The 25,554-nt window shown below is 38.9% G+C and overlaps 1 protein-coding gene across 4 annotated transcripts in view; it reads right to left on the bottom strand.

The window, feature by feature from the left end:
• Window positions 1-25,554, bottom strand: part of lyst (lysosomal trafficking regulator) — a 180,182-nt gene that overhangs the window by 19,401 nt on the left and 135,227 nt on the right. For all 4 annotated transcript variants that reach the window (XM_041252875.1, XM_041252878.1, XM_041252877.1 and 1 more), the window contains 12 exons: window positions 21,668-21,844; window positions 20,150-20,226; window positions 18,400-18,588; window positions 6,543-6,688; window positions 6,346-6,442; window positions 6,176-6,237; window positions 4,870-4,925; window positions 2,727-2,879; window positions 2,017-2,261; window positions 1,568-1,634; window positions 1,117-1,273; window positions 316-456 (listed from right to left, as the gene is read on the bottom strand). In XM_041252875.1, coding sequence (XP_041108809.1) covers window positions 316-456; window positions 1,117-1,273; window positions 1,568-1,634; window positions 2,017-2,261; window positions 2,727-2,879; window positions 4,870-4,925; window positions 6,176-6,237; window positions 6,346-6,442; window positions 6,543-6,688; window positions 18,400-18,588; window positions 20,150-20,226; window positions 21,668-21,844 — 1,567 coding nt within the window. The remainder of the gene's footprint in view (window positions 1-315; window positions 457-1,116; window positions 1,274-1,567; window positions 1,635-2,016; window positions 2,262-2,726; window positions 2,880-4,869; window positions 4,926-6,175; window positions 6,238-6,345; window positions 6,443-6,542; window positions 6,689-18,399; window positions 18,589-20,149; window positions 20,227-21,667; window positions 21,845-25,554) is intronic.

Raw genomic sequence — 25,554 nt, 5'->3', positions numbered from 1 at the left:
AAATACTGAACCTGTTGAAAGACCTTGTGTAAGTGCCTTACATTGCTAAAATAAAGTCTGTATCAAAGTGTAATGAATAAAGAAGAACATAACACTTAGTATAGTGTTTGTAGTTTAGATCTGTGAAACAACCATGTATTTAACTATTGAAATGAGAAGTCCAGAGCCTTATCAACCAAGTCTTTATTTACTGAACCTATAATCTACTGTATCGGATATCCCATATTTTAGCAATGTTTTTACTAGCACACTAGGGGGCAAATTGTTCTATTTACTATGTGAGGGACTGATTTGATTTGTCATACTGTACTGTACCTTCTCTGTTCACCAAGAACTCTGGCAGGTAGAAAAATTCAGGGATCAGCTCCTTTACATCAGTCATGGATTCAAATGATGAAAGCCGCCATGTGGTGTTCATTGAGTGGAAAGTCCGATCTGGGATATCAAAGCTTTGGTCTGTAAGAAAAGGATTCTGTATTTAATACACAGCTCTTGATAGTAACATGTCTTTGTTGCTTTAATGGCTGAAAATTCTGCATCATATATTCTTGCACCAAAAAGTATACAAGAGAGAGACAAAGGGAATCCTACAGTACATGAAAATACATTGCTGTGTGCCATTTCAAAAAGCAATTCCAAACCGCCAGTAAGCATTGAACCAATTAAAAATGAGTCTTAATCTAATACAGGGTTCTCTGTACAGGCAACATACAATGTTTTAGCATTTGCAACGGCTTCAAATAAAATGTAATGAAATTGCAGAATGTTAGGTGACTGGATAAGGCATAACTGCAAAACCTACTTCAGATATTTGTATTTCCACCCAATTTTCTATTTGAAATTGTAGGAACTACAGTATAGAGTTACATGGCTAAAGAACAAGAACTCACTAGTATAGAAAATGTTGCAGCTGACTCAAACCCATTGTTATAATTTAAAAGTCTAGTATGCAGACTCAAAAAATGCAGAAGTGATCTGTTCACGTGCTTACAGAAACTCTGATACAAAACCAATTAATATTTATTTACAAACTTTCATGCTAAACCTTGTTTGCAACAACCTCCTCCCCCTCCCCTTCCCCCCCGGTCTTCACGTAGTCTTCTTGCAATAATGTACCTTGGTAAGATAAAAACATCTTTGTGAAGGGAGGCATCCTGACCAGGAAGTGTAGGACAGTGCCACTGTTGGAGTAATGGGACCCGTAGTGATATGGCTGCACAGGGGGCATGGGGTCATCGTCTCGAGCCCCCTTCCGGAACTCCTCTTCCAGGTACTGCAAAACAGAGCAGCACCTTCTCATTTCATGCTTCTTAGACTATCTTCTCTTACATCTATTATGCTTGACTGAATAGCACCATACAACAGGAAAATAACACTGGTCATGTAGCACTGTATTTTTTCAATTGCATTCAACCCATGTTTGTGAATGTACTTCCTGAAACCCATGCAGGTCTTCAATCTGATCAAATCACTGGAATAATGCAATGCAGAAAAAAAACAATTACCATAAAAGACTTTGTTAGTGACACCGTCTCACTGAATGACAATAAGCATGATCAAGTAATACCTTGTAGTTATCCACATAACGGACTTCCTTCTCTTTGGATTGCACAGCTATGGGCTTCACAAGATTTCTGATGGAAAAAATAAAAACAATTTTCATAAAGCTGCAATACTTACCCTATTTCTTATTTTATTAGTTAACTGCATAGTATAGACTTACTAAGCCTGATTATAGTAAACGCAGTAGAGATTGAGAGAAACAACATCACAACCAATAAAAAACAAACAAACTCTGTTATAGTTCTGGTAACTATGAACTATTAGCTATTTTGTACTTTCTTACTCAATCTAGTTTACAGCAGTGAAACTGATTAGAAATTACCAATTGAATAAGGGTACACGGTATGGTGTCTCAATCAACAGCATTATTCTCCTAGAAAGGAACTAGTAAGCGACTATTCTTAACACAGCTGAACAAGAAATGTTGAGGTTTTTCCATTCTGATGAACTGACCTGTAAATAGTGGGCTCACTGAGATCCAACGTTTCATTGGTGTAGTCGCTGAGTATAAAGGGGAACACAGGGTACTGCATGAGGTCATTGAAGGAGCGGCCTGCATGCTTGTTAAGGTGGGTCAGGTACTCAAAGTTTGTGATCTGCCCCGAGCACCACAAGTGAGTCAGAGCCGTGATGTTTCCATATTCCAGCAGATTGGCTAGGTTGGACGTCAGGATGTTGTGGTAAACGTCATCACGGACCTAAGCAAGCAGATATGTGCTTAACAATTATTCACGCTAAACTCAACTGAATAATCATCATTAGCTTCGGTATTGTTGCCACCAGTACAATAACAAAATAAACATTCTACGGGCAGGTAATGAGTTTTGTAGGTGTTAATTCTCAAAGAGTGTTACACAGTCAGTCAGACATAAAATAGGTCACTTGACTACCAACCACAAATCTTCTGTATTAACGGTCTACACAAAAACTGTCTTAAATGGTTTTGAAAGGCACTTGGATAATAGAATATATTGTGGCTGAAATACCCCCCGTTTCTTGTTACTGTTTCTTGTGGATTCTAGTACAAACTGTGTTTGGTGCTGCACATAATGATCTAATACTGCATTTTCAAGAACCTTCATTGACACAATGGCCAATATTTACTCTACTTTTGCAAACAGTACATGCTGCCCCCAGTGCAGTTATACTTTTCTCTACAGTACCTTGGTGTTGTCAAAGGCCAGGAGCAGTGTCATCCCATTGGTTAAGAAGATCTCCACAGCGTTGTCCCGGAGCTGCCACCATCGTTTGTGGACCTCTTTGATTTCTTCGTAAGTCCAAGAGAAGGATGCTGGCTCTGTTTCACCATGAGGACTCTGGGGGGAAGAAAAAAAAAAAGAAGTTCACCCACAAAAAAGTAAAAGAAGAAGCTTCTGAAATAAGATTATTCAGAAATAAGATTATTTACAATAAATAATTAAATAATTTTGCATTTAATTGCCTAAACAGAGCATTCTCCTGCTGAGTTGACCATCACAACCATAACATGACGCTTTTCAGACTATGACTAAGGGAGCTCATTTGCTTCAGATTTAGCTGGCAAAATAAATATTTCTTTTGTGAAAACCCAGATTCATTTTTTCAGATTTAATTGCTGAACGATAATGTTTTTCAGATTTATTTGTTAGGTAAATGTTGAAGTGCCAAGTGTAAAAAAAAAAAAAAAAAAAGGACTTAAGTTGTGTATTTCACTGATTTATTTGTTAGTAAATGTTAGCTAAATGTTGACTCGCCAAATGAAAAAAAAAGATTTAGACTGATTTTAAATGTGGAATTTGTGATACGCGTTTTCAACATTTATAAATCATATGTGAAAGTACAAATTTCAAATCTTAAGAATTTGTTTCTTCATATTCATGTATTTAGTTAAATCTGGGCTTTTTGTGGTTAAATCTAGGAAAATATGTGATTTACATTAAATCCAGAAAAAAACAAAAAACAAAAACACCTGTTAAAATCTAAAAGTTAATTCTAATGTTTTAATATGCGTGTCGCCGGGTGGAGGGGTGCAACAAAATGCATGCTAAGAAAAGGGTCTGGCATATAAAAAAAGTCTGCACACCACTGCCCTAGAGGATCACTTCCTAGCTCTTGGTGTTAACTGCACTGCAGGGGACAAATGGGGCGAGTCATCCTGCGCCAGTGTAAGAGATGCAGAGTGGGGCAGTCTGCTTCCCAGTGTCCTCTTAGCAAAATGAGCACAAGACGCGCAACAGCTGTGGTCTTTAACAGCTCCCTCTGCATACTCCCTTCCCAGGAAGTGGCTGCACTTGTCATGCTTATCTACTGCTGGAATGTTTCTCTAGCAACCAACACAAAGGTGAAACCCAGGCATGGTGCAAGGTTGAAAGTTGAACAGTTCAGCCACGCAATGTATGTGCACAAGAACAAACAGTAAGCTGACTGGTGCAAAAGTAATGGTCTTGGTGTCAAACTGGACTGAACCGGGTCACTGGTACCAATTCTGGTATAAACCAGATGACTGGTACCAACCTTGGTACCAATAAAAGTCACTTGTACCTACTTTGGTACCGACCAGATCACTGGAGCATCAACTCTGGTACTGACCAGGTCACTGGTACAGGCTCTGGTACCGCATGGTGCCGGTACCGTCCAGGTCACTGGTACAGGCTCTGAAACTGGCAGGAGTGCCGTGGTACCAACCTCGGTACCTAACGGGTTACAGGTACCGACTACGGTAACGAAAATGGGGCCGCAGTACCGAAAAACGGGTGGCCAGTACCAGCCCTGGTACCAGGTACCGGAAGCAAGTCACTGGTACCGGCTCTGGTACCAGGAGAAGTGGCATGCAGGTGAAGACAGCATGAAACCTAGTCGCAACAAAGGACTGAATCCCAGGGAAGGGGTGGTGGAAAGCCGCCGGCCGCCGTACTTGTACAAGGCCGCAGAGGGAACTTAAATCAGTACCTAGGCTAAGAAAGAATTATATGCTTAAAATAAGCAAAATTATTTCAAAATATGAAATGAGAGAAACAGTGAATATTCAGCTTATCTCCATAGTTATGATTTAAAAGTCAGAGCTCACTCCTACTCAGACAAGGCTGAAAAAAACAGCGCTGAGCCTTAGGCGTCATTCTTATTTATCCCCTGGGGGCGGAGACAACGACTGACGAATACGGGGCTCTTAAAGGAGCAGCTTTGATATATGTACTCAGGTCATTCAGGCTATAAGAGATATATCCTGTTCAGTAATGGTTACAATTCGTACTTGAAAGGGAACTGTTTATTTATTAATTTTACTTACACTGTATACTTGTATTTTTTTGTGTGTGTAAATTCACTTACTGGATTGTCGTAGGTATCCGCTGCATTATCTTCGACAAAGTACATCCCAGACTTTCCTTTGTAGAAGAAACATGAAATAGTCTTATCAATTTCAATAACAATTGTTTTTCTGTAAAGTAGTACAGCTGGTCCCTTGACAATTCTGCTGTGAGGGCATTCTAGTGCACTGTACATAGGATTGTCTAAGTAAACATAGAATGAGCACTCTTGTTTAAAAAAATAAATAAATAAATAAAAAATTATAATATATATATATATATATATATATATATATATATATATATATATATATATATATATATATATATATATGCAAATATAAAATATTTATATTCCATATTATGACCAAAGTGCTATTAAAAGTCTCTCATAAATGAGCCTAATACAGTACACATGATTCATTTAGTATTTCAGGCCTGGATTAGTTTATGTGTTAACTAAATATAAAAGTCCGGACTTTCAAATACCACAAAAAACATAATTAGAAAACTCACACGGTAGAAATGATATATATATATATCTATATATAGATATATATATATATATTTATATATATATACACACACACACACACACACACAGGTAAAATGAGACAGTGAAATACTAGACAGAGCATATTTAATGAACTGTTGATATGTGAAGCAGTAACTCTTGAATTCATAACCATTAAATTGTGATAAAAACATTGTGCATATGAAACACACTGTGCCTGTAGCTTCAGCTATACTGGCACTGCAAGAAAATGGCATTACTTTATAACTAGCTATCACGTACCTTTGGGGTCAAACTGAAAACGGCAACTTGCCTCAACGATTAAAGTGAAAAATGCATACAAAGATACATTTCTCAAAGTAACTGATTTGGAAACTATTGCAATGAAGAAAACAAAGGGTAGCACAGAGCAGTAAATTATTTGCAGAAACACATTATGAAGTAGAAATGCACAGCATACACTGTAGTGCTATTTGCAAATGAAGAAATATTACTCAACAGCACAGTTCTTTTACGTTACTCTGTGAAAATTAATATCTATCCAACCGGGCTGTAAACTAAAGGTTATAGTAACATAAATCACCAGAAACTATTTTCTGTTTAACTGCATGCTTCATTACTGCTAGCAACCCAACAAAAGCATTTAAAAGTATTCTACAAAGACAAGGAAATTGAATTGCCTTTAAAACCAGAAGGTTTATATTTTTATTGAAAAGTGTATTTTAACACCATGTTTTTTTTTTTTTTTTTTTTTTTCTCAGCTGTTACCATGCGTTACACAGAAGTAGTTTCTCACATTTTCAAAAGTACTTGCCTAATAATAATTCACCAGTGGTCTCTCGCGAAGGGGCAACACTTATGCATCTGCGAGTAAACCTAAGGAAAATCAGGAGAAAAGTACATGAGCTTTTATATTTGTATGACCAAAAACAACACAGTTGATAAAGTGGATACACTCCTGTGTATTGTGATGGGGTCAGGTACCTGATAGGCTCACTTGTTGCTTTGTCTTTGACAGTTGCTGAGAAAGAAGAATGTGTTTTGTCTTCAAAAAGATATGACAATGGTGGCTTGACTAGTTCTATAAGAAAAGGAAAATACAAATGACTACATTAAAACAGCTAATTAATTCAGATATGAAAAGCAGCTATTGAATATTGTGTGGCACAGGCCCTTCTTACCCTCTGGTTTCTGCCTGTCCCTCAGCAGGTATTTGTTGGGGATGGTCAGGTAGCATCGCTGCAGGCGCCGCCTTTCTCTATTGGGCCCCTCGGTGGGGTCTAGTTGCCAGGATGTTGGGTAGGAGGCTGGGTCGTACCACACAGCTCTGAAACAACATGAGCCTTTATGTTTCTCTTGGTAGACTTTGAGGGAAGTTTATTTTAAAAGACTAAACATTGTTTCAGCTTTCTATCTTTGTACCTATAACAATAAACTGTTTCATTAAAAAAGTAAACAAACAAAAATAATCTAACTGAAAGCCTTGGTTCAACATACTGCTGGTTCATTTTTTCACTAAAACAATGCGAATCATGTTCAAAGCTATATCACACAATTACATGTCACTATAGTCTATATATTAAGAAGAGTTATCATTTTCATATTTTTTGTAATTAATAGTTAAGGATATAATTTTGTCACGGTAAAAATCATGACACAGACATGGCTAAAAAGAGACAATTTCACAGAATTATCATGGCTACAAAGATGTGATATTTACTAATGTAAAACATTGTAATATTTTTGCTAAATAACATAAATTTAATGCATGTAACATGTATTTAATGTGTTCTTTTAACACTCCTAGTCAATAGTAAACGTAGACCTTTTCAAACAACCATAACAGGAACAAACGTATCTTTTTAATTTTAACATGTATTCTTTGTCTGATGTAAAAAATAAATGCTCTGGTAGATGAGATCATGTTCCAATATTTTGGAAAGGAGTATATTGAATTCATTTGTAATGTTTTTATATAACTCCAATTAGTTTTAAAAAGGAGTTGACTGGATCCTACTAGAATATATCATTAACTCAAAGATATGAACTGTCAAGACAGATTGATTATCAGATTTAATTGGGACTCCTAATGTATTTAATGGAGGGAAAATCCAATATATAAGCCCAGAGAATGACGCCATTTGATACCATTGAACTTCAACTTGAACTTGCAAGCTGACGTGGTCCATGCTACGAGGGTCTCTGAAAAAACTGATTGCTGTTTGGTCAAAGTCAGAAGTCTCTGCCTTTTGAAGACAGTTCTTATTTTTTTATATATCCTTGTGACAGACAGAATGATTATTGGAGATAAATCTCTCCTGACCTGTGAGGGCACTGTGTAAAGGGAACAGAGTGCCCTGGACTGGATGGCCAGACAGTTAATTCTCAGGGTTAGATGGAATTCGGTCATTTAGAAAGGGGGCAGAGCTACGATATACTAAATCAGCAACTTGGAAGGTCAACTGCGTGGCAGCCATGGAGTGGAGGAGTGGTCGCACTAGATAACCAAGGAGTCAAGTAAATTCATGGTTAAATTCATTTTAATATAAGCATTTTCCAGATATTTAATTCAGACTCTTGTCTGTGTGACATGCTGTGGGGATTGAGTTGTTAACATGGATTTCTGAACATTCTTAACCAGATCTACTTCAAAGCGTGTTGATAAGGCACAGGCCACAAACTGTGTTAACTCTTTGAAGCTCGCCTTCCAAAATGCTAATTGATTGTCTGGCCTCCTAAGGTGTCATAAAACTTATCAAGGGAAGCTATAGTGACTATGCAGTTGTACCATTATTGTGTTAAAAGTTAGTTAAAATGCTTTAAGAATCATTTTTAATTACGTAACTTGTGGATACAAGTTTAATAGTTATTTTAAGTGTCTCACTAAACCTGAAGGGTTTATTGTGTTTTAAATGAATATTACAAACTAATAACTATTTTTGAATATTATCCATTGATAGTATGATGTGTTTTATATGCTTGTAATTGTAATTTTGTACAGACATTGCAACTGAAATGTATATGCTTCTCTAATGAATATAACTAAAGTTATATTGAATAGGAGGTTTAAATGATAAATGTAAAATCCTTTGCCAATGAAACAGGAGGATAGATTCCATTTGTAACACACCCTTTTTGTGTGACATGCAACTGTCTATCAAATACTGTGAACCAATCGAAGGACCGACAAGGACTTGCTTACAGTACAAGGGAATGCCTATACATCGTGTTATTTAAACTTAAACAAGGATTTTCGTTCTCTGGACACTCTGGACTCACGCTCTCTGGGCTCTCTCTAGACTTGCTCTTCCTCGCTGGATTCGCACTTTCTTCAAAACATCTAATTGTTCTCAAGCCAATAAACTCTGAAGTTCTTCAACAATGAATGCAATAATGTAATCTTCAAAGATGTCCCAGAGAAGATAGGCTCCCTCCGGAACGACAAAAGATTTTGCCTACAGACTTCACGGAGATAATACGCTGCTGCACAACTAACTTCTACAGGGAGGATGACCGTATTAAGAAGACTTTGTTTTAAACATCGCACCAACATAATAAATATCAAACTAATATTTTGTGTTTACAAGTAACTGAACTGAAGCCACGCTATTGGAATCGTCACAATACATAATGTGCGTCTATTCAACTAGATGCTGAACATTATACATGCGTACTTAGCCATTTGGAAGCTAACGCATGTATACGTAATGCGTGACTGAAAGAAACAATGTATGATGAACTACTAAAAGACTTCTTCACTAATGCAAAACTCTATGACCAGAGAGCACATCAAGTATTCAATTATGAACATTTAACAACGCACTACTTTTCCCTGAGTGTTTTATTTTGTTTCTTCTTTACACATGTTTTTAACTATGAAGCCTATACTTTATTCTTCTTCCTTTCAGAATGAATAAATGTAATAATAACTTGGATTGTTAGGTTTCTTTTTTGTCTTATAACAAATACATTTATGGATGATTTGAAATACTTAAACATAATTAATATTAATTGTTAAACTTTTCATCATGAATCTAGAGATAATTAAGCCTGAATCGCTAGTTCTTATTGAGATGTTACAATATACAAAACAAAACATAAGGAGTATCAAAGCAATGTTCAAAAAAATTGGAAATTGTCTCTAAATCTTGAATTCCTCCAAATAACCACCCTTTGCCTTAATAACAGCCTCACAAACACAAGGCATTCGGTTAACAAGTTTCAGCAGGAAATCACCCAACATGTCTTCCCAGCTCTTCTGCAGCAATTCCCAGAGATCCCAGAGATGTAGGGCACTTGTGGGTAGCTTTGCTTTGACTCTTCTGTCCAGTTCGTCCCATACAAGTTCTATGGGATTGAGGTCTGGAGACTGGGCAGGCCAGGTCATTAGATTGAGTTGTCCTTCACTTTCCTTCTTTGCCAGATAGCTCTTGCAGAACTTTGAGATGTGTTTCAGGTCATTGTCTTGCTGAAGAATGAAAGGCTGCCCAACTAGCCGTAATCCTGATGGAATGGCATGCCTCTGAAGTATGCTATGATACCCATGTTGGTTGAGCTTGCCATGGACTTGGTAAAGATCACCAACTCTGTCACCTGCAAAGCAACCCCAGACCATGACACTGCCTCCTACATGCTTGACAGTGGGAACCACACATGCAGAACTCATGCGCTCACCCTCTCTGCGTCTTACAAATACTCGGCGGTTGGACCCAAATATTTCAAATTTTGACTCATTGGTCCATAAGACCGACTTCCACTCCTCAAACGTCCAGTTTCTGTGTTTTTTGGCCCAGGCAAGTCTCTTCCTTTTATTCTGCACTCTAAACAATGGTTTCTTTGCAGCAATTCTTCCAGTTAGGCCAGCTTCACGCAATCTCCTCTGAACAGTTGATGTTGAATCATCTGTACTTCTAGTAGCATTTAGCTGAGCTTGCATTTCAGGGGCAGTGAATCTCCGGTTTTGCAGACTTGTGACTCAAATCACCCTTGGCCTTCCTGACCTTGTTCGGTCGTCATGAGTGCCAGTTTCTTCAAATCGTTTGATGGTCTTGGCCACAGCAGTTACAGACACTTGCAAAGTTCTTGCGATTTGTCTTAAAGATTGACCTTCATTTCTTAAAGTAATTACAGATTTTTTTCTTTGCTTAACTTAGCGTATTTTGCCATTTTCTGCTCCCTTACATTCAGGAATGTCAAACTTGTGCCTATGCTACCTATATTTATAGTAATCATGGACCCTCATCTGTTAATAATTGGTGACAAAAGGTTAATTAGGAAACATGCTAGTTAACTCAGAGAACATCTAGCAAAGACACTTTTATACTTAGGCCAGTGTTCTAACACCGTGTTATACACTTTTCAGACTTTTAACTGACTTGGGCTTCAGACTGAAATCCCCTTGCTTTGGGTGACCATTTAATTGAAATTGACAAGATTTACATTTTCATTTAAAAATAAAAATTTTGAATGCAATTCACTTATGATTATCAGCTTAACTTATATAAGTTAAAAGCATAGATAATCATGAAAAAAACCTGGTTTCAAGCAGGTGTACTCAAACTTTTGACTGGTACTTTACATATATATATGATATATATATATATAGATATATATATGTATATATATATATATTATAACTATAGATATATATATAATATCTATCATAATATATATATTAATTCTATATATATCGCACACAGGCCTACAGAAAGTACACCCCCTTTCAAAGTTTTCACCTTTTGTTGGCTTATACCCTGCATTAAAATAGTTTTTTTATCCCCCATTTTTCTACACATCCTACCCCACAACTTCCAAGTGAAAAAAATATTATAGAAATTTGTAGAAAATTAATTAAAAATAAAAACTGAAATAGCTTGGTTGGATAATTGTCCACCCCCTTTGTATCAGCAATCCTAAAATTAGCTCAGGTGTAACCAATCACCTTCAAAATCACACACCAAGTTATGTGGCCTCTACCAGTGTTAAATTGTAGTGATTCACATGATTTCAGGATAAATTCAACAGTTCCTGTAGGTTGTCTTTGCTGGGTAGTGCATTTTAAAGCAAAGACTCAACCATGAGCACCAAGGCGCTTTCAAAAGAACTCCAGGACAAAGTTGTTGAAAAGCACAGATCAGGGGATGGGTATAAAAAAATATCTAAGGCCTTGAATATCTCTTGGAGCATGGTCAAGACGATTATTCAGAAGTGGAAGGTGTATGGCGCCACCAAGTCCCTACCTAGTCAGGCCGTCCCTCCAAACTGGATGACCGAGCAAGAAGGAGACTGATCAGAGAGGCTACCATGAGGCCAATGGCAACTTTGCAAGAGCTACAGGCTTTTATGGCCAAGACTGGTCAAAGTGTGCATGTGACAACAATATCCCAAGCATTCCACAAATCTGGCCTGTATGGTAGGGTGGCAATAAGGAAGCCATTATTCAAGAAATCCCATTTTGAATCCTTTTTGAAGTACGCAAAAAAGTCTTAGGCGATTCTGTAGCCATGTGACAAAGCTTTGTGGTCTGACAAAACTAAAATGGAACTTTTTGGCCAAAATGCAAAGCGTTATGTTTGGCGTAAACCCAACACAGCGGATCACCCAAAGAACACCATCCCTACTGTGAAGCATGGTGGTGGCAGCATCATGTTATGGGGATGTTTCTCTTCGGCAGGGACTGGGGCATTTGTCAGGATAGAAGGGAAAATGAATGGAGCAAAGTACAGAGAAGTCCTTGAGGAAAACCTGCTGCCCTCTGCAAGAAAGCTGAAACTGGGACGGAAATTCACCTTTCAGCAGGAAAACGACCCAAAGCAGCAAAAATTTGTAGCATGACTTGAAGATTGCTGTCGATCAACACTCCCCTAGGAACTTGACAGAGCCTGAACAGTTTTGTAAAGACGAATGGTCAAATAATGCCAAATCTAGGTGTGCAAAGTTGGTAGAGACCTATCCCAACAGACTCCCAGCTGTAACTGCTGCCACAGTTGCTTCCACCAAGTATTAATTCAAGGGGTGGAGACTCAAAAATTAATTGACATCTTCCTAGAGGTCTTCTTCTTGGTCAATTTATATCTCTTGGGATCAAGTCTAGTATCTCCTTGGTCCAGCGATGGTCTGTTGTTCTTGCTACATGTCTGGCCTACTGCCACTTCAGTGTTTTTGCTCTTCTAATGACATTGCATACTTTTGTTTGCACTCTTATCCATTCCTTCCTTTTCGCTTCGCTTCTTGTCTCCTTGTTATTCCCAGCATGCATCTTTCCATACTCCATTACGTTGTTTGCAATTTGTGAGCAATTTTTGCATTGAGAGTCCAGGTCTCGCAAACCTAAGTTAGCACTGGCAACACACATTAGTCTTTCCTCTTGAGGCATAAGGGTAGTTTCCCTTTCAGAACCATGCTTAATCTTCCAAAGGCACTACAGCCCATTTTTGCTCTTCTGTTGACTTTGCACATTTGGTTCTCCGTTGCCAAAATTAACTGTCCTAAGTATATATATATATTGTAGTTACAGACTTCTTCAAGCTTGAAATATACCACTCCACTGACTTCAATTGCCTGTGGAGTGGTATATTTATTGAACATGAATAGAGTCTTCTTTAGGTTAATTTTCAAACCCGCTTTGATGCTAGCCTCATGTAGTTCTTGTATTCTTGTTTGTAATTCTTCTGGGCACGTCATAAATATGAGGATGTCATCAGCAAATCGTAGGTGATTCAAGTAGGCTCCATTGATCTTCAGCCCTTTATTTTCCAAATCCAGTGTTTTGAAAATGTCTTCTAGGGTGCTCGTGAAGAGCTTTGGGGAAACTGTATCTCCTTGACAAACTACTTTTTAAATCTTGTTTTTGTTGCTGTTTTTATGGTGTCTTACTGTGGATGTTGCATTCTTGTATCTGGTGCTGAACAAGCCTCTGTACGTTTTCTCAATTCTTTGTTTTTTCAGACAGCTTAATACAGATCTTTTGTAAACAGAGTCAAAATCAGAGTCAAAGTCTATGAAGCACAAGCAAAGTGGTAGTTCATACTCGTTGCTGGTTTGAATCACTTGCCGTACAACTTGAAGATGATCCATTGTGCTAAATCCACTCCTGAATCCTGCGTGTTCATTTGATTTTGCAGAGTCAAATTTATCTTGAAGTCTGTTGGCGAGTATCTTGGTAAAAATGTTGCAGATTATAGGAAGTAAGCTAATAGGTATGTCGTTCTTGAGGTCTTTATCTCCTTTCTTATGTAAAAAAAAGTATCACTGATTATTTTGCTTAATACAATCTAAAAATATGCAACAGTACTTGTCAGTTCTTCACCTCCTTCTTTTACAATATCAATCATTATCCTGTCTTATCCAGGTGCCTTTTCCGTCTTCATATGTTTGATAGCATGTTTCACTTCTTCCAGGAGAATGTCTGGAACTTCTTCCCCGGGGTGCGTTTTTTTCCCGTCTCATCTTTGTCACCTGCTATGTTGCTCTTTTTGTCTTGATATAATTTTCCATAAAAGGCTTTGACTCTCTTCAAAATCAATTAATTGACTCACTTCAAAATCCCATCCTCCTGTTTGATTGCTAAAATCTGTTCCCTCCCCCAACGATGATCAGTCTTTGTTTTGCTTTCTTCATGCTTCAGTTGTTTTCAACTTCTCTCTACCAACCTACAGCTGAACGACGTATAGCTGCAGTAACGCACTTTCTTACTGTCTTGCAGAGCTCAAAATATTCAATCTTTGACTTCAGAGCTGCTGTTTGTTTAATTTCCCTTATTTTCTTCATGAGGTCTTTTGTCTGTTGTGTGATCTTCTGGTCACATTTTGTACTCCATGTTCCAGGAATGTTTTTTTTTTTGCTGTTTCTGCAATTACAACACTTCCTCATAGATTCTGTTTACCTGGATTGCTTAATATTTTTGAAGATCTTGAAGGGTGATGAATCTATTTTTCAGTTCCAATTGAAACACCAGGCTTTGCTTTTGGAGCATTTCTACGTTGATTGTGTTGGATTTTGTCATCACAAGTTTCGCTCTCTCCATTGCTGTGTTTAGATGTATTTTGCATCTTAGAAGTCTGTGGTCACTTCCTATGTTAAAATTGTTTAGTACTGAGACAGCTTGTACGGTGTGCTTCTTCACTCTGTTGGGTCCTCTCCATGTCAATTTCCTGATGGATTTCTTCTGGAAGAAGGTGTTCATGATGAATAAGTTCTTGTTCTCTGCAAATCTGACTAGTCTGTCACCCCTCTCGTTCCTGTCCAAATTTACCGACCGAATTCTCGACTTCTTGCTGGGCTCCTATTTTGGAGTTGAAGTCACCGATGATGAACTTATACTGGCTCTTCCCATTTACGTGTAGTTCTTGTACTTCATAAAAATTTTCGACTCCTTCATCCTAATAGCTGCTTGTTGGTGATAATACTTGGACGACCTGACGTTCATACTTCCTTGAAACTTTAACTATCAGTCTTGCAGACCTCTCTGACACGCTGTGAACTCTACCACGTTATTCTTGATTCTCTTGTGGAGAATGAATCCAACGCCTCCTGTTCGTCCATCTGTAGTGCCTCAGTAGAAGAAAAGATGTCCACTCGAGTTCTAGTAGTCTTTCGTCTTTTCGGTGTACTACGATGTCCCATTTGATTCTTCCAACTCTTGAAGTTTTGCTTCACCTGAAAGAGATCTGCAGTTGTACATGGCCAGGGTCAGTGTTCTGTGGCAGCTTAAAATCATAACCCGGTGATTCTTAGAACCCTCTGTCTTCATGCTTAAGCAGCTGCTGCCTTGGTCAGTGCTAATCCAGCCTCGCCGGAATGAGGGCCATGTTTTTGTCTGCTTTCATCATGGGGGGGGTTGTCCATAAATCACCACGCTGGCAAGGTGGGTTGGCGAGTGCCCATTCCACTTTAGCCCAGTATGTTACTCAAGCTTTCACAGCATGGCTGAACCAGCCAGAGTCAGGGAACCCTGCTGTACTTTGTCTTGCGAACCTGTTGTCATCCTCCTTCCACTCTGAGGCAGTGGAAGTTGGACTTCAAGGTTCTCATCTATCTATCTATCATATATATATATATAGTGCATATGCATGGTGTTCATTTATAGGGGTTACAATGTACTTTCAGATCTTCTCTATGGCTCCTCTGTAGCAACGATAAAATAAAATGCCCAACCAAGTTTATATACAGTGCCTTGCAAAAGTATTCAGACCCCTGACCAATTCTCTCATGTTACTGAATTACAAATGGTACATTGAAATTTTGTTCTGTTCGATATTTTATTTTAAAACACTGAAACTCAGAATCAATTATTGTAAGGTGACATTGGTTTTATGTTGGGAAATATTTTTAAGAAAAATAAAAAAAACTGAAATATCTTGTTTGCATAAGTATTCAACCCCCACACATTAATATTTGGTAGAGCCACCTTTTGCTGCAATAATAGCTTTACATCTTTTGGGGTAAGTATGTACCAGCTTTGCACACAGTGTCGGAGTGATTTTGGCCCATTCTTCTTGGCAGATTTGCTCCAGGTTGTTCAGGTTGGTTGGACGACGTTTGTGGACCGCAATTTTCAAATAGTGCCACAGATTCTCAATGGGATTGAGATCAGGACTTCGACTGGGCCACTGTAGGACATTCACCTTTTTGTTCTCGAGCCATTCCGATGTTGCTTTTGCCTTGTGCTTGGGATCATTGTCCTGCTGAAAGGTGAATTTCCTCCCAAGCTTCAGTTTTTTTGCGGACTGAAGCAGATTCTCTTGCAGTATTTTCCTGTAATTTGCTCCATCCATTCTTCCTTCAATTGTAACAAGATGCCCAGTCCATGCTGATGAGAAGCATCCCCACAGCATGATGCTGCCAAAACCATACTTCACTGTAGGGATGGTGCGTCTTGAGGCATGGGCAGTGTTAGGTTTGCGCCACACATAGCGCTTTGAGTTTTGGCCAAAAAGCTCTATCTTGGTCTCATCTGACCACAAAACCTTTTCCCACATTGTAGCTGGGTCACTCTCATGCTTTCTGGCAAACTCCAGACATGCTTTCAGATAGTACTTTTTGAGTAACGGCTTCATTCTTGCCACCCTCCCATACAGGCCAGTGTTATGCAGAGCTCTTGATATGGTTGACTGGTGCACCATTACTCCACTCCCAGCCACTGAACTCTGTAGCTCCTTCAAAGTGATTGTTGACCTCTCTGTGGCTTCTCTCACAAGTCTCCTTCTTGACTGAGCGCTGAGTTTTGAGGGACGGCCCTTTCTTGGCAGTGCCTGGGTGGCGTGATGCAGCTTCCACTTCCTGATTATTGATTCAACTGTGCTCACTGGGATATCTAAACACTTGGATATTATTTTGTACCCTTTCCCTAATCTATGCATTTGTATTACTTTATCTCTAACTTCTGTAGAATGCTCTTTGGTCTTCATTTCCTCCATATATATAATTGAACTCAGAAGTATATATATATTTTGTATATATATATAACATTTGTATATATTATATATAATATATATATATATATATATATATATATATATATATATATAAACAAGGGGGGAAAAAACCAAACAAAACTTTCATGCACTGCAATGCTTCAGTTCCCACAGAGGCGCTGACCAATATAAGCAATTGTCAAGAATGGTCAAACAAACCTTATTTCCTTATGATTTAGGACTGTAGACCCAAAGCTTGGTCGTACACTTTGAGATTTTTCTTAATGATCCACACTACTCAGAAGTCCAAAATTCATTTGATTTTTATTAAACAAATATTTAAAAAAATTAATAAAATAAAAACATAAAAAATGCCAGATCCACATCCACTACGCATTTCAACTACAATAGTCTTCGCCAGGTGGTGAATATTATGGTTGATTGGAACACTATCTCTATTTATACATCTCACTGTAAATCACATTTAATCACAACAAATCAATTAATTAGATTAACCTCTGTCTTAATTTTTTTTTTTTTTTAAAGAGGACCCACATCATAGTTATTGCATTATTAATTACTTCTGAACATGATTCAAAAGAGATACTCAATCTTACAATATTTTTAATTCTTGAACACTCAAGTGTCTCAAACAGTAAACAGTCATTTTGAAACTTACACGTGATGAATGTTCAGACATTCTAATTGTATATTGATGAAATTAACAAATACATAATAAATCCTTATTGTGATCATTGATAGTAACTCACAGACAACCCATACAGAAACATGTCGTATATACCCAGTATCCAAACATATCTGGAATTCACTTTTGATCTGATTACAATGAATTAGCACTCACAATTTGCCTAATAAATAATAATATTATCATTATTATGAAATCTCAGGGTTCTCCCCAGGCCTTTTTTAAAAAAAAAAAACAGATGCTACTGTGCCTTTAACAATAAGGACTGACTGCGCTGCTAGCAGATTAGTTCACTTGCGCATCGCTGGGTGAAAAAAGATTATCTTGGAACCATGACAGCTGTGTTACGTCTGGACACAACACTTAACCCTTAGCGGTCAATTTATTCAGCGCCTGTCAGGCGCGTCAGGTTCAATTTATTTTCACCCGCGCTATTTATTTTACTCATGCTGCTTAAAAGTAATTTACTCATAGTAAAAAAGGTTTAAAAGGCAGTGCATATCAACAGGACACTCAGTACTGCATCTCCAGCCCTGCACCACTCCTTGTTCACTGTATTTATCACATATCTCTTTGTAGTAGTGCATACTGATACATCATCTCCTGTCACTTGTTTTATCAAACTCTTCAATAATGCTATCCAAGTCATTATTTTATTACTATAACCTCTCCAAAAGCTTGGCAAATGTCATGCGATTTTCTTTGAGCGCTGGATGTGGAAGCAGCTATCTTGTTTGTTTTTGTCCATGTTATGTCTGTAGTGAAGGAACTATAACTTAAAGATTGACCAGGATTCTAACTTTTACCATAACAGTTCAATTAAAATCAGCAAATTCAGCTTTTATGCATCTTGTTCCTGGCTTTATCATTAGGTTTTGCGATACTATTTGCTGTGTAAAAGGTTAGCGGGTCACTCACCGGTCGTGTGTTAATTGCTGGACTAGCTCTTGCCAGTGCCTGCTGGCGCTCAGGTCTATTTTGTACATTCCTCTGATGTGCTGGATGACCTTCTTCCTCTCCATGCCCTGTCGCAGCGACACATTCTGGGTGATGTCTGCTGCAATCTTTGAAATATCCTTAGACTTGCCATCTAGCCTTTGAATGAGACTGTTTAGAAAACAAGGTTATCAATTAACATGGTAACAAAACAAAACAAAACAAACATAACTTTTTTTCCTGTATACTTTTCTCAAAGTTTACAACAACTTAATGTAAATATATTGTAGGACTAATAAAATATTGTGGTTGATCTCTCATGTTGACCTAGCAATAACCTAGTCAGCAAGACATGGTCTGGAGCTACTAATACTCTGTTTACACTTGCCACTTGTAAGCTGGCTTTGAGGCAGCTTAGGTCTTTTTTATGCAGAGTAAACGCAGCCGTCCTAAAAGTGGCCTGCTCCATATGGGGGGGCACTGCGACAGCTTTGGTCTATTTTTTGCTCTACTGTGAATGCATCAGTCCATGAGCCATCTCACGTTTGCCATGTACACTTGTGGTCTGGCACAGACCACAGCAAAAGCTTCAATTGTTGCTCAGACAACATAACCAACAAATATTTTTGACACAACGCAGAGAAAGACAGAGGATACCAAAACACTTATTTGTGCTATAATGTGAAAAGACATTTAAAACTTGTATAATGTATGTGGGATAAATGTGAAACAAGCCTAGATGCCATGAAATGTCAGAAATATAATTTTTCACATGTATATGTAGAAACGTGACTTGTGATTGTATTTTTGTATGTATCATTGTGAGGTAACGTTTGGTTTTGTGGGTACCTCTTACCTAGAATTAAACAAATTATTACAGTAAATTTGGTAAGAAAATAAGTGTTTACGGGGCAAATACAGTCCTTTGTTTAAAAATAACGTGCTTTTAGACCTGAACATAGCCCTTGTTTATTTATATGCATCACAGCACTAACAAACATACAATTTGAAAAATAAAGCTGCCAGCTTGTGGAAGTTGAATCAATTTACATGTATGGGCTTCAAAGTGTATCATCATAGGTGCCGTGATGTGAATATATGTACAAGCACTAGTGTGAGGTCCAAAAGCACTTACCTTTAAACAAAGGACTGTATTCACCCATAGAAGAAAGCTTTATTTTTTTTAATTGTATCATCAAAAGCATCGGGATACGCTGTTAGCATATATTGAATAAACTTTTGTTTTGGGGGGGAGAGCATATACAATTTAAAGTCACAGATGTTTCTTTTTAGCTATTCAACAAATTAGTTTAGTGTTTGCTGAATAGCAAAAATAAGTCTATGCACGTGCATAAGGAGTAAAACCAGCTTAGGTCTGTGCTCAAGTGTACACAGGGTGGCTTAAATTATAAGAATCTTTTAATCTGATCAACCCTAAGGCAGCTCAGGTCTGAGTTGTAAGTGCAAACACACCTTAAGAACTTATTGTATTACACAGTGTAACCAATTAGTGAAAGTAATAGGAGGGCTTTTGCCAGTGAGGAAATATCTTATTTTTTTAAGTGTCCACAGAACAAACAACAATAGAAATGAAACACAGTCAATTCAGTTTATACAATTCATATTTGAAAAATGAGTTCAGTCATAAATGTAGAAATGTTGAATGAGGCCTAATATACAAGGGACCTTCACTTTAAAAATGCAATAATTTGTGCAACAATTTTTTCCTCACCTTTGTTGAGTGTTTCCCATTTTCTTTTCCCAGACTGATTTGTTAGTTTTTTCTTCAGATACATACTTGATCTGATCCTTAAAAAGAATATATCAGGGAGAGATTAATATATTTTTTACAAAAAAGAAACATACAAAGCTTTAAATTATAAACATCATACACATTGTCTGGTCCTGTCAAGACTTACAAAGTGTGACAACTCTGGTAATGTTTTACAACTTTGTCACATCTTCTGGACCTTTTACACTGTCCTTTAGCATAAAAGAAAGTAGAAATTCCAGGAATGCAGTTTAAACAGGAATGTACCTGTGTGTTTATTATTTACACTGCTTCAACAAAACATCCAAAATAAACAAATAAAAGCCTATCTAGAGACCTGTGTGTTTATTATTTACACTGCTTCAACAAAACATCCAAAATAAACAAATAAAAGCCTAACTCCTTAATGGATTACTCACTATACAGGTAAGTTTCCCTAACTAACAGTCCAGGCAGCCAAGCTGCTTACCAGCTCCAAAACACCAGGACTCAAGTCCTACCTTGCACAAAGACTCCGTTCTTACCACCTTCACTGAACTCACAGCTAACTCTCCTCAACCAACAGGTTGACCCTTCCCTTTTAAAAAGGCTCCCAATTGTTAAATTGAAGGCAGCTGTTGAATCAATTACACAATCACCTACTTTACAATTAAGCCACCTAAAATGGCTGCCTATCACCATTGCCTCCTGGGATTTGAAGTCCTGCTGCCCCAGACTTGCAGGACTATAGTTCCTTAAAACGGGTATAGACTGCGCACAATCCATAGCCCAGAATACCTGCCCTAGACCACAATGCCCCACACTTCATCACAAAAGCTATATCTTAAAAGACATATTAAATAAATTGCACAATCCAATGCAGTTTGGTACATATGGAACAGACTCCAAAAGATGTTTTTGTCAAAGTACACAGTGCCACCACGTGGTCATAAATTGTAATTGCTCCACACGCATTGAAAAAAAGGCAGCTATGGCCAAAGGTTTTGCATCACCCAGATTAAAACAGTTACAAAAAACATAATTTTGATCTTTTATTTAACATCATGCAAAATCAAAGAAACTACAAAAGTATGTCGCAAAAGTCTATCGGAAGCCAAAATGATAATACAGTATTTCATGTCACATTTTTCAATTTTTGTAATTTATGTAATTCAGTATGTTAACTAACATTATTCAGCAGGATTTTACTTCATGAAGTAAACTAGTTCATTCTACAGGGTGATGCAAAATGTTTGGCTATAGCTGTACAGCACTCTTGCCTCCAGGTTAAAAAGTGAAAAGAAAGTTGACATTTCTGGCCTTTCCACATCAACCAATATCTCCTCACAAGAAAACACTATTGAGGTGTGATATAATAAGGAGGTAACACCTGACTTACAAATTTCACGCTGTAAATTATTAAACAACAGGCAATGCACATGCAAACTGTGATCTGATCAACAGACTGTAAGAGTGTTGGAACAGCTTCAGCCCACTTACCTCTTTGACTGCTTTTATAAGGTCGGGATTGGGAGGGGCACTGGGAGGGATGAATCGGTGCCCACACAGCTTCAGTGATGTCATGAATATGCCCACTGCTGCCTGCTCCTCCTTGGACAGATAATCCTTGTGATCATGGAGGAGCTCATAGAGGTACAAGGCCAACTTTGGTCCATGCTATAAAAAGAGAGATCATATTAAGCCACACAAAATGAATTATCTATGCAGCTGTAACATCAAAGCTCAGATGACTTCAACATGGCAGCCACAAATATTTTTTTAAAAAATCTGGAAGGGTTAATTTATCTGTGGAATACCCACGACCAAACCTATAGAAATCACTGAATACACAGGCGTACCAAGTATTAACCTTAAAAAAACACCTGTTTGCACACCCCATGCATTATTTTTGTAACTATTATCTTCCATGAGGTGTTCTGCTGAATGTTAAGTCAATATCTCAAAGTGTTAGGTTTTTATGTCTTTATCATTAGTTAACCAAAAGTCACATGTCCCTAATATGTAGTCCATCTTAGGTTACATGCCAAAGTGAAGGGTTAGATTTTGCCCACAGCGCTTCCATAACAATGAAAATATGAAGTTGACAGTTAATGTGGTTAATGAGATATTAACAGTAGTAGGTGCTGTGACGAAGCCGGGTTTGCAAACTCGTAAAAGCTCCCCTCACAGGGATGCTTAATTATGTTTATTTATTTTATTTACTTATTAAATTTAGTGTCGTCAATAATTTTTTATTGTTTTCTCCCCAATTTAGTCGTGTCCAATTATTTTTAGGCTCAGCCCACCACTATCACCCCTGTGCTGACTCGGGAGGGGCGAAGACGAACACACGCTGTCCTCTGAAGCATGTGCAGTCAGCCACCTGCTTCCTTACACACTGCAGACTCACCATGCAGCCACCAGAGCTAAAGCATCAAAGGACAACACAGCCCCGGGCAGCTTACAGGCAAGCCCGCAGGCGCCCGGCCAGACCATAGGGGTTGCTGGTGCACGGTGAGCCGAGGACACCCAGGCCGACCTAGCCAATTTAGCGCAGTCCCCTGGGAGCTCACGTCCTCGGTCGGCAAAGGAATATCCTGAACTCGAAACGACGACGTCCAGACTATATGGGGCATCCTGAACACCACGCAGAGTGCCTTTACTGGATGCACATCTCGGGAGCCCCATGTTTTTATTTTTAATGCCAACAAGTGCTCCACAGTTTGCTGTATTTTTGTCTAGTTGTTGACTACTACTGCACACCGTCAAGCATCACTGGACTCAAATTACAATGCATTTGCTGTCAGAAGCACAAAACTGGGAACCAAAAAAACATTTGGTTATCGTAACCCTTGTTTCTTGATATAGAAATGTAACCATTACCTAATTGGTGTATACCTCCTAAAGACCCAAAACTGACAGTGCTCACAGTCATTTTTCCTTCAAGCAATAATGGACGCAGTGACCTTGAAGGTTAACGGTTACTTTTCTATGTCAGGGATCCAGGGTTTTGATAATAACATTCCCTATCAAGTACGAAATGTTTAACCATTACTTCATGTGTGTGTATACCAAAGCTGTTGCAAAGGCAATATTACGGACAGACTGGAATGCTACAAGGCTAAGCCAAGGTTGCCTTGTGTGTTACCATTAGGAACCCCAGTAACAACTGTAGAGCCTAGCAGAGGTATGGGGAGTAACCCACACAGCTGCATTGCAAATGTCCTTGAAAGATGCACCCTGGAATAAAGCCGATGAAGCTGCCATGGCCGTGGAGAAATGGGCAGTGAGCTTTCTGGAGGGGGCAAGTAGGTCAGCTCATAAGCAATACCGGCTGTGTCTGCTATCCACTTCGACAGCCTCTGCTTAGACAGGGCTTGACCATGGGAGTTAGTGCCAGAGCAGACAAAAACATTGTTTGGACTGCCTCCAACTTTCCGTCTTGTCAACTTAGTATGCCAGGGCCCACACTGGGCAGAGCGTATGGAACTGCAACTCCCTGTCAGACTGAAAGGAGGTGGAAGGAAGCCTCCCATTCCAGACTGGTTGACATGGAATGCCGAGATTGTCTTCAGCTAAAGGCAGGATTGGTACGGAGTTTAACCTTTGTCCTGGCCTCTGTATAACTTAAGCAGGCTTTCGCTATGGAGCTTTTACCTCCTGAGACACCACCGTGGCATTGTGTGGCTCCATGACTAAAGTTACAGTCCCACCCCGAAAGAGAGATGGACCATGCTTGAACTGCAGCAAGTAGCCTGTCTGAAGGTAGTAAGCACCCAGATGTCGGTAGCACACTGTCACCAATACTCCAGATGGCTCCCTGTGGCGTCAAAACCGTAAGGCTGCTGCCCGGCTTATGGCTTGGCCTGAGGTTTCTGCCGGGCGGCAGAACATGAGTAGCCGTGGGTCAATTCTGAAACCACCACTGGCAGCAGGCACAACCGACTGTCGGTCTTTGAGGCCGCTGGGGCCTAGAGCACCATTCTGCCACTGGTTTGCGCACTGGGGGTGGTCGCTTGGGAAGCAAGTGCCCTAGCTCCTTTGTGGATTCTTGCACGTAGTGAGAGCGCTGCAAGGGCATCCAGCAGCAGTGCTTTGTCCCTGTCAGGCACGCATGCCTGGGAAAGCCAACGCTGCTTGTGTGCGGCTATCAGTGCAACCAGGTTTCTACCTATAGCCTGCCCGTTCAGGTTTGACAGACAGAGCAGGTTCTTAGTAACCAGATGTAGTTCATCAAGTTGTTGTGATGAGGGCCTGTGACTCTCAGAGAGGGACCTCAGCAATTAGGACTGGTAGGCTACCAGAATGCTATTAATGATTCCCATCCATGTGGCGAAGGCACTGGCCGAATAGCCAAGCTTGACGATCACCTCCAAAACCCAGCACTAGTTGTTGGGGCACATATCTTTGGACAGGAGCACTAAAATCAGGCATGTGTATGAGCGCGGCAATTGAAGTCTCTGTCAGCGTAAATTGGGCCAGGCCCAGGTTCTCTGCATCGTGTAGCCTATATAGGGTGCCCATAGACTGGGAAATAGCAGGCGCTGTAGCCAGGTGACCCCACGATGACTGGATCTCAAAAAGAAAGTCCAGAAAGTCCATTGTACAGGGAAGCTATGGGCAAAACCACTCAGTCAGTACTCACACGAGACTGAGAGAAGACTGCTTGTTAGAATGAACTAACAGCCCTCATAATGGTGATGCTAACAGCTGTCACTAAAATGGCATCAAGCTGCTGTGGGTGGGATTGGTCCTGCGTAGCGCTGCTGAACCCAGCAGTTGCTCTGACTACACGTGTGCTGCAGCACGCATTGCAGATAAGCCTGAGCTTAGTCTGTGAAATTACATAAAAATACAAATGAGAAATAAATATTTCTCATCCAAAATACACTAATAGCAATTACTTTAATTATACAAACCATCTTGTAATTTTGGCCGACGTCAAAATGAAAATAAAACAACTCCAGACGGAGCTATTGCAGCCTGGGGAGAGAGCACCAAGTCAGCCGACTTACGTTGCATGATCCTTGGGAAGGGGTAACTCAAGCTGGCGGCTGTACGCGGGGCACAAGGCCGCAGTGGAACGTAACAAACAGGTTGTACTGCACAATATACACGTAATTAATAAATAAATATATATATATATATATATATATATATATATATATATATATATATATATATATATATATATACCACGTAAATTATCGCATAATTAAATAAATAAATTAGGTAAAGCACAATAATTACCGAAAATTATAGTGTCATAAGCAACAACTACTTATTTCAGGTCAGTTCTTGAAAGGAGAAATGGTTCGGAGATCTGTGAGAGCTAACATTTTATTGTCTAGAAAAGTAGTAGCATTTTCTGCTAAGGTTACATAAAA

The sequence above is a fragment of the Polyodon spathula genome, chromosome 6 (genome assembly GCF_017654505.1).
Source record: "Polyodon spathula isolate WHYD16114869_AA chromosome 6, ASM1765450v1, whole genome shotgun sequence".
Taxonomy (NCBI): Eukaryota; Metazoa; Chordata; class Actinopteri; order Acipenseriformes; family Polyodontidae; genus Polyodon; species Polyodon spathula.
This window is presented reverse-complemented; position numbering and strand designations above follow the sequence as displayed.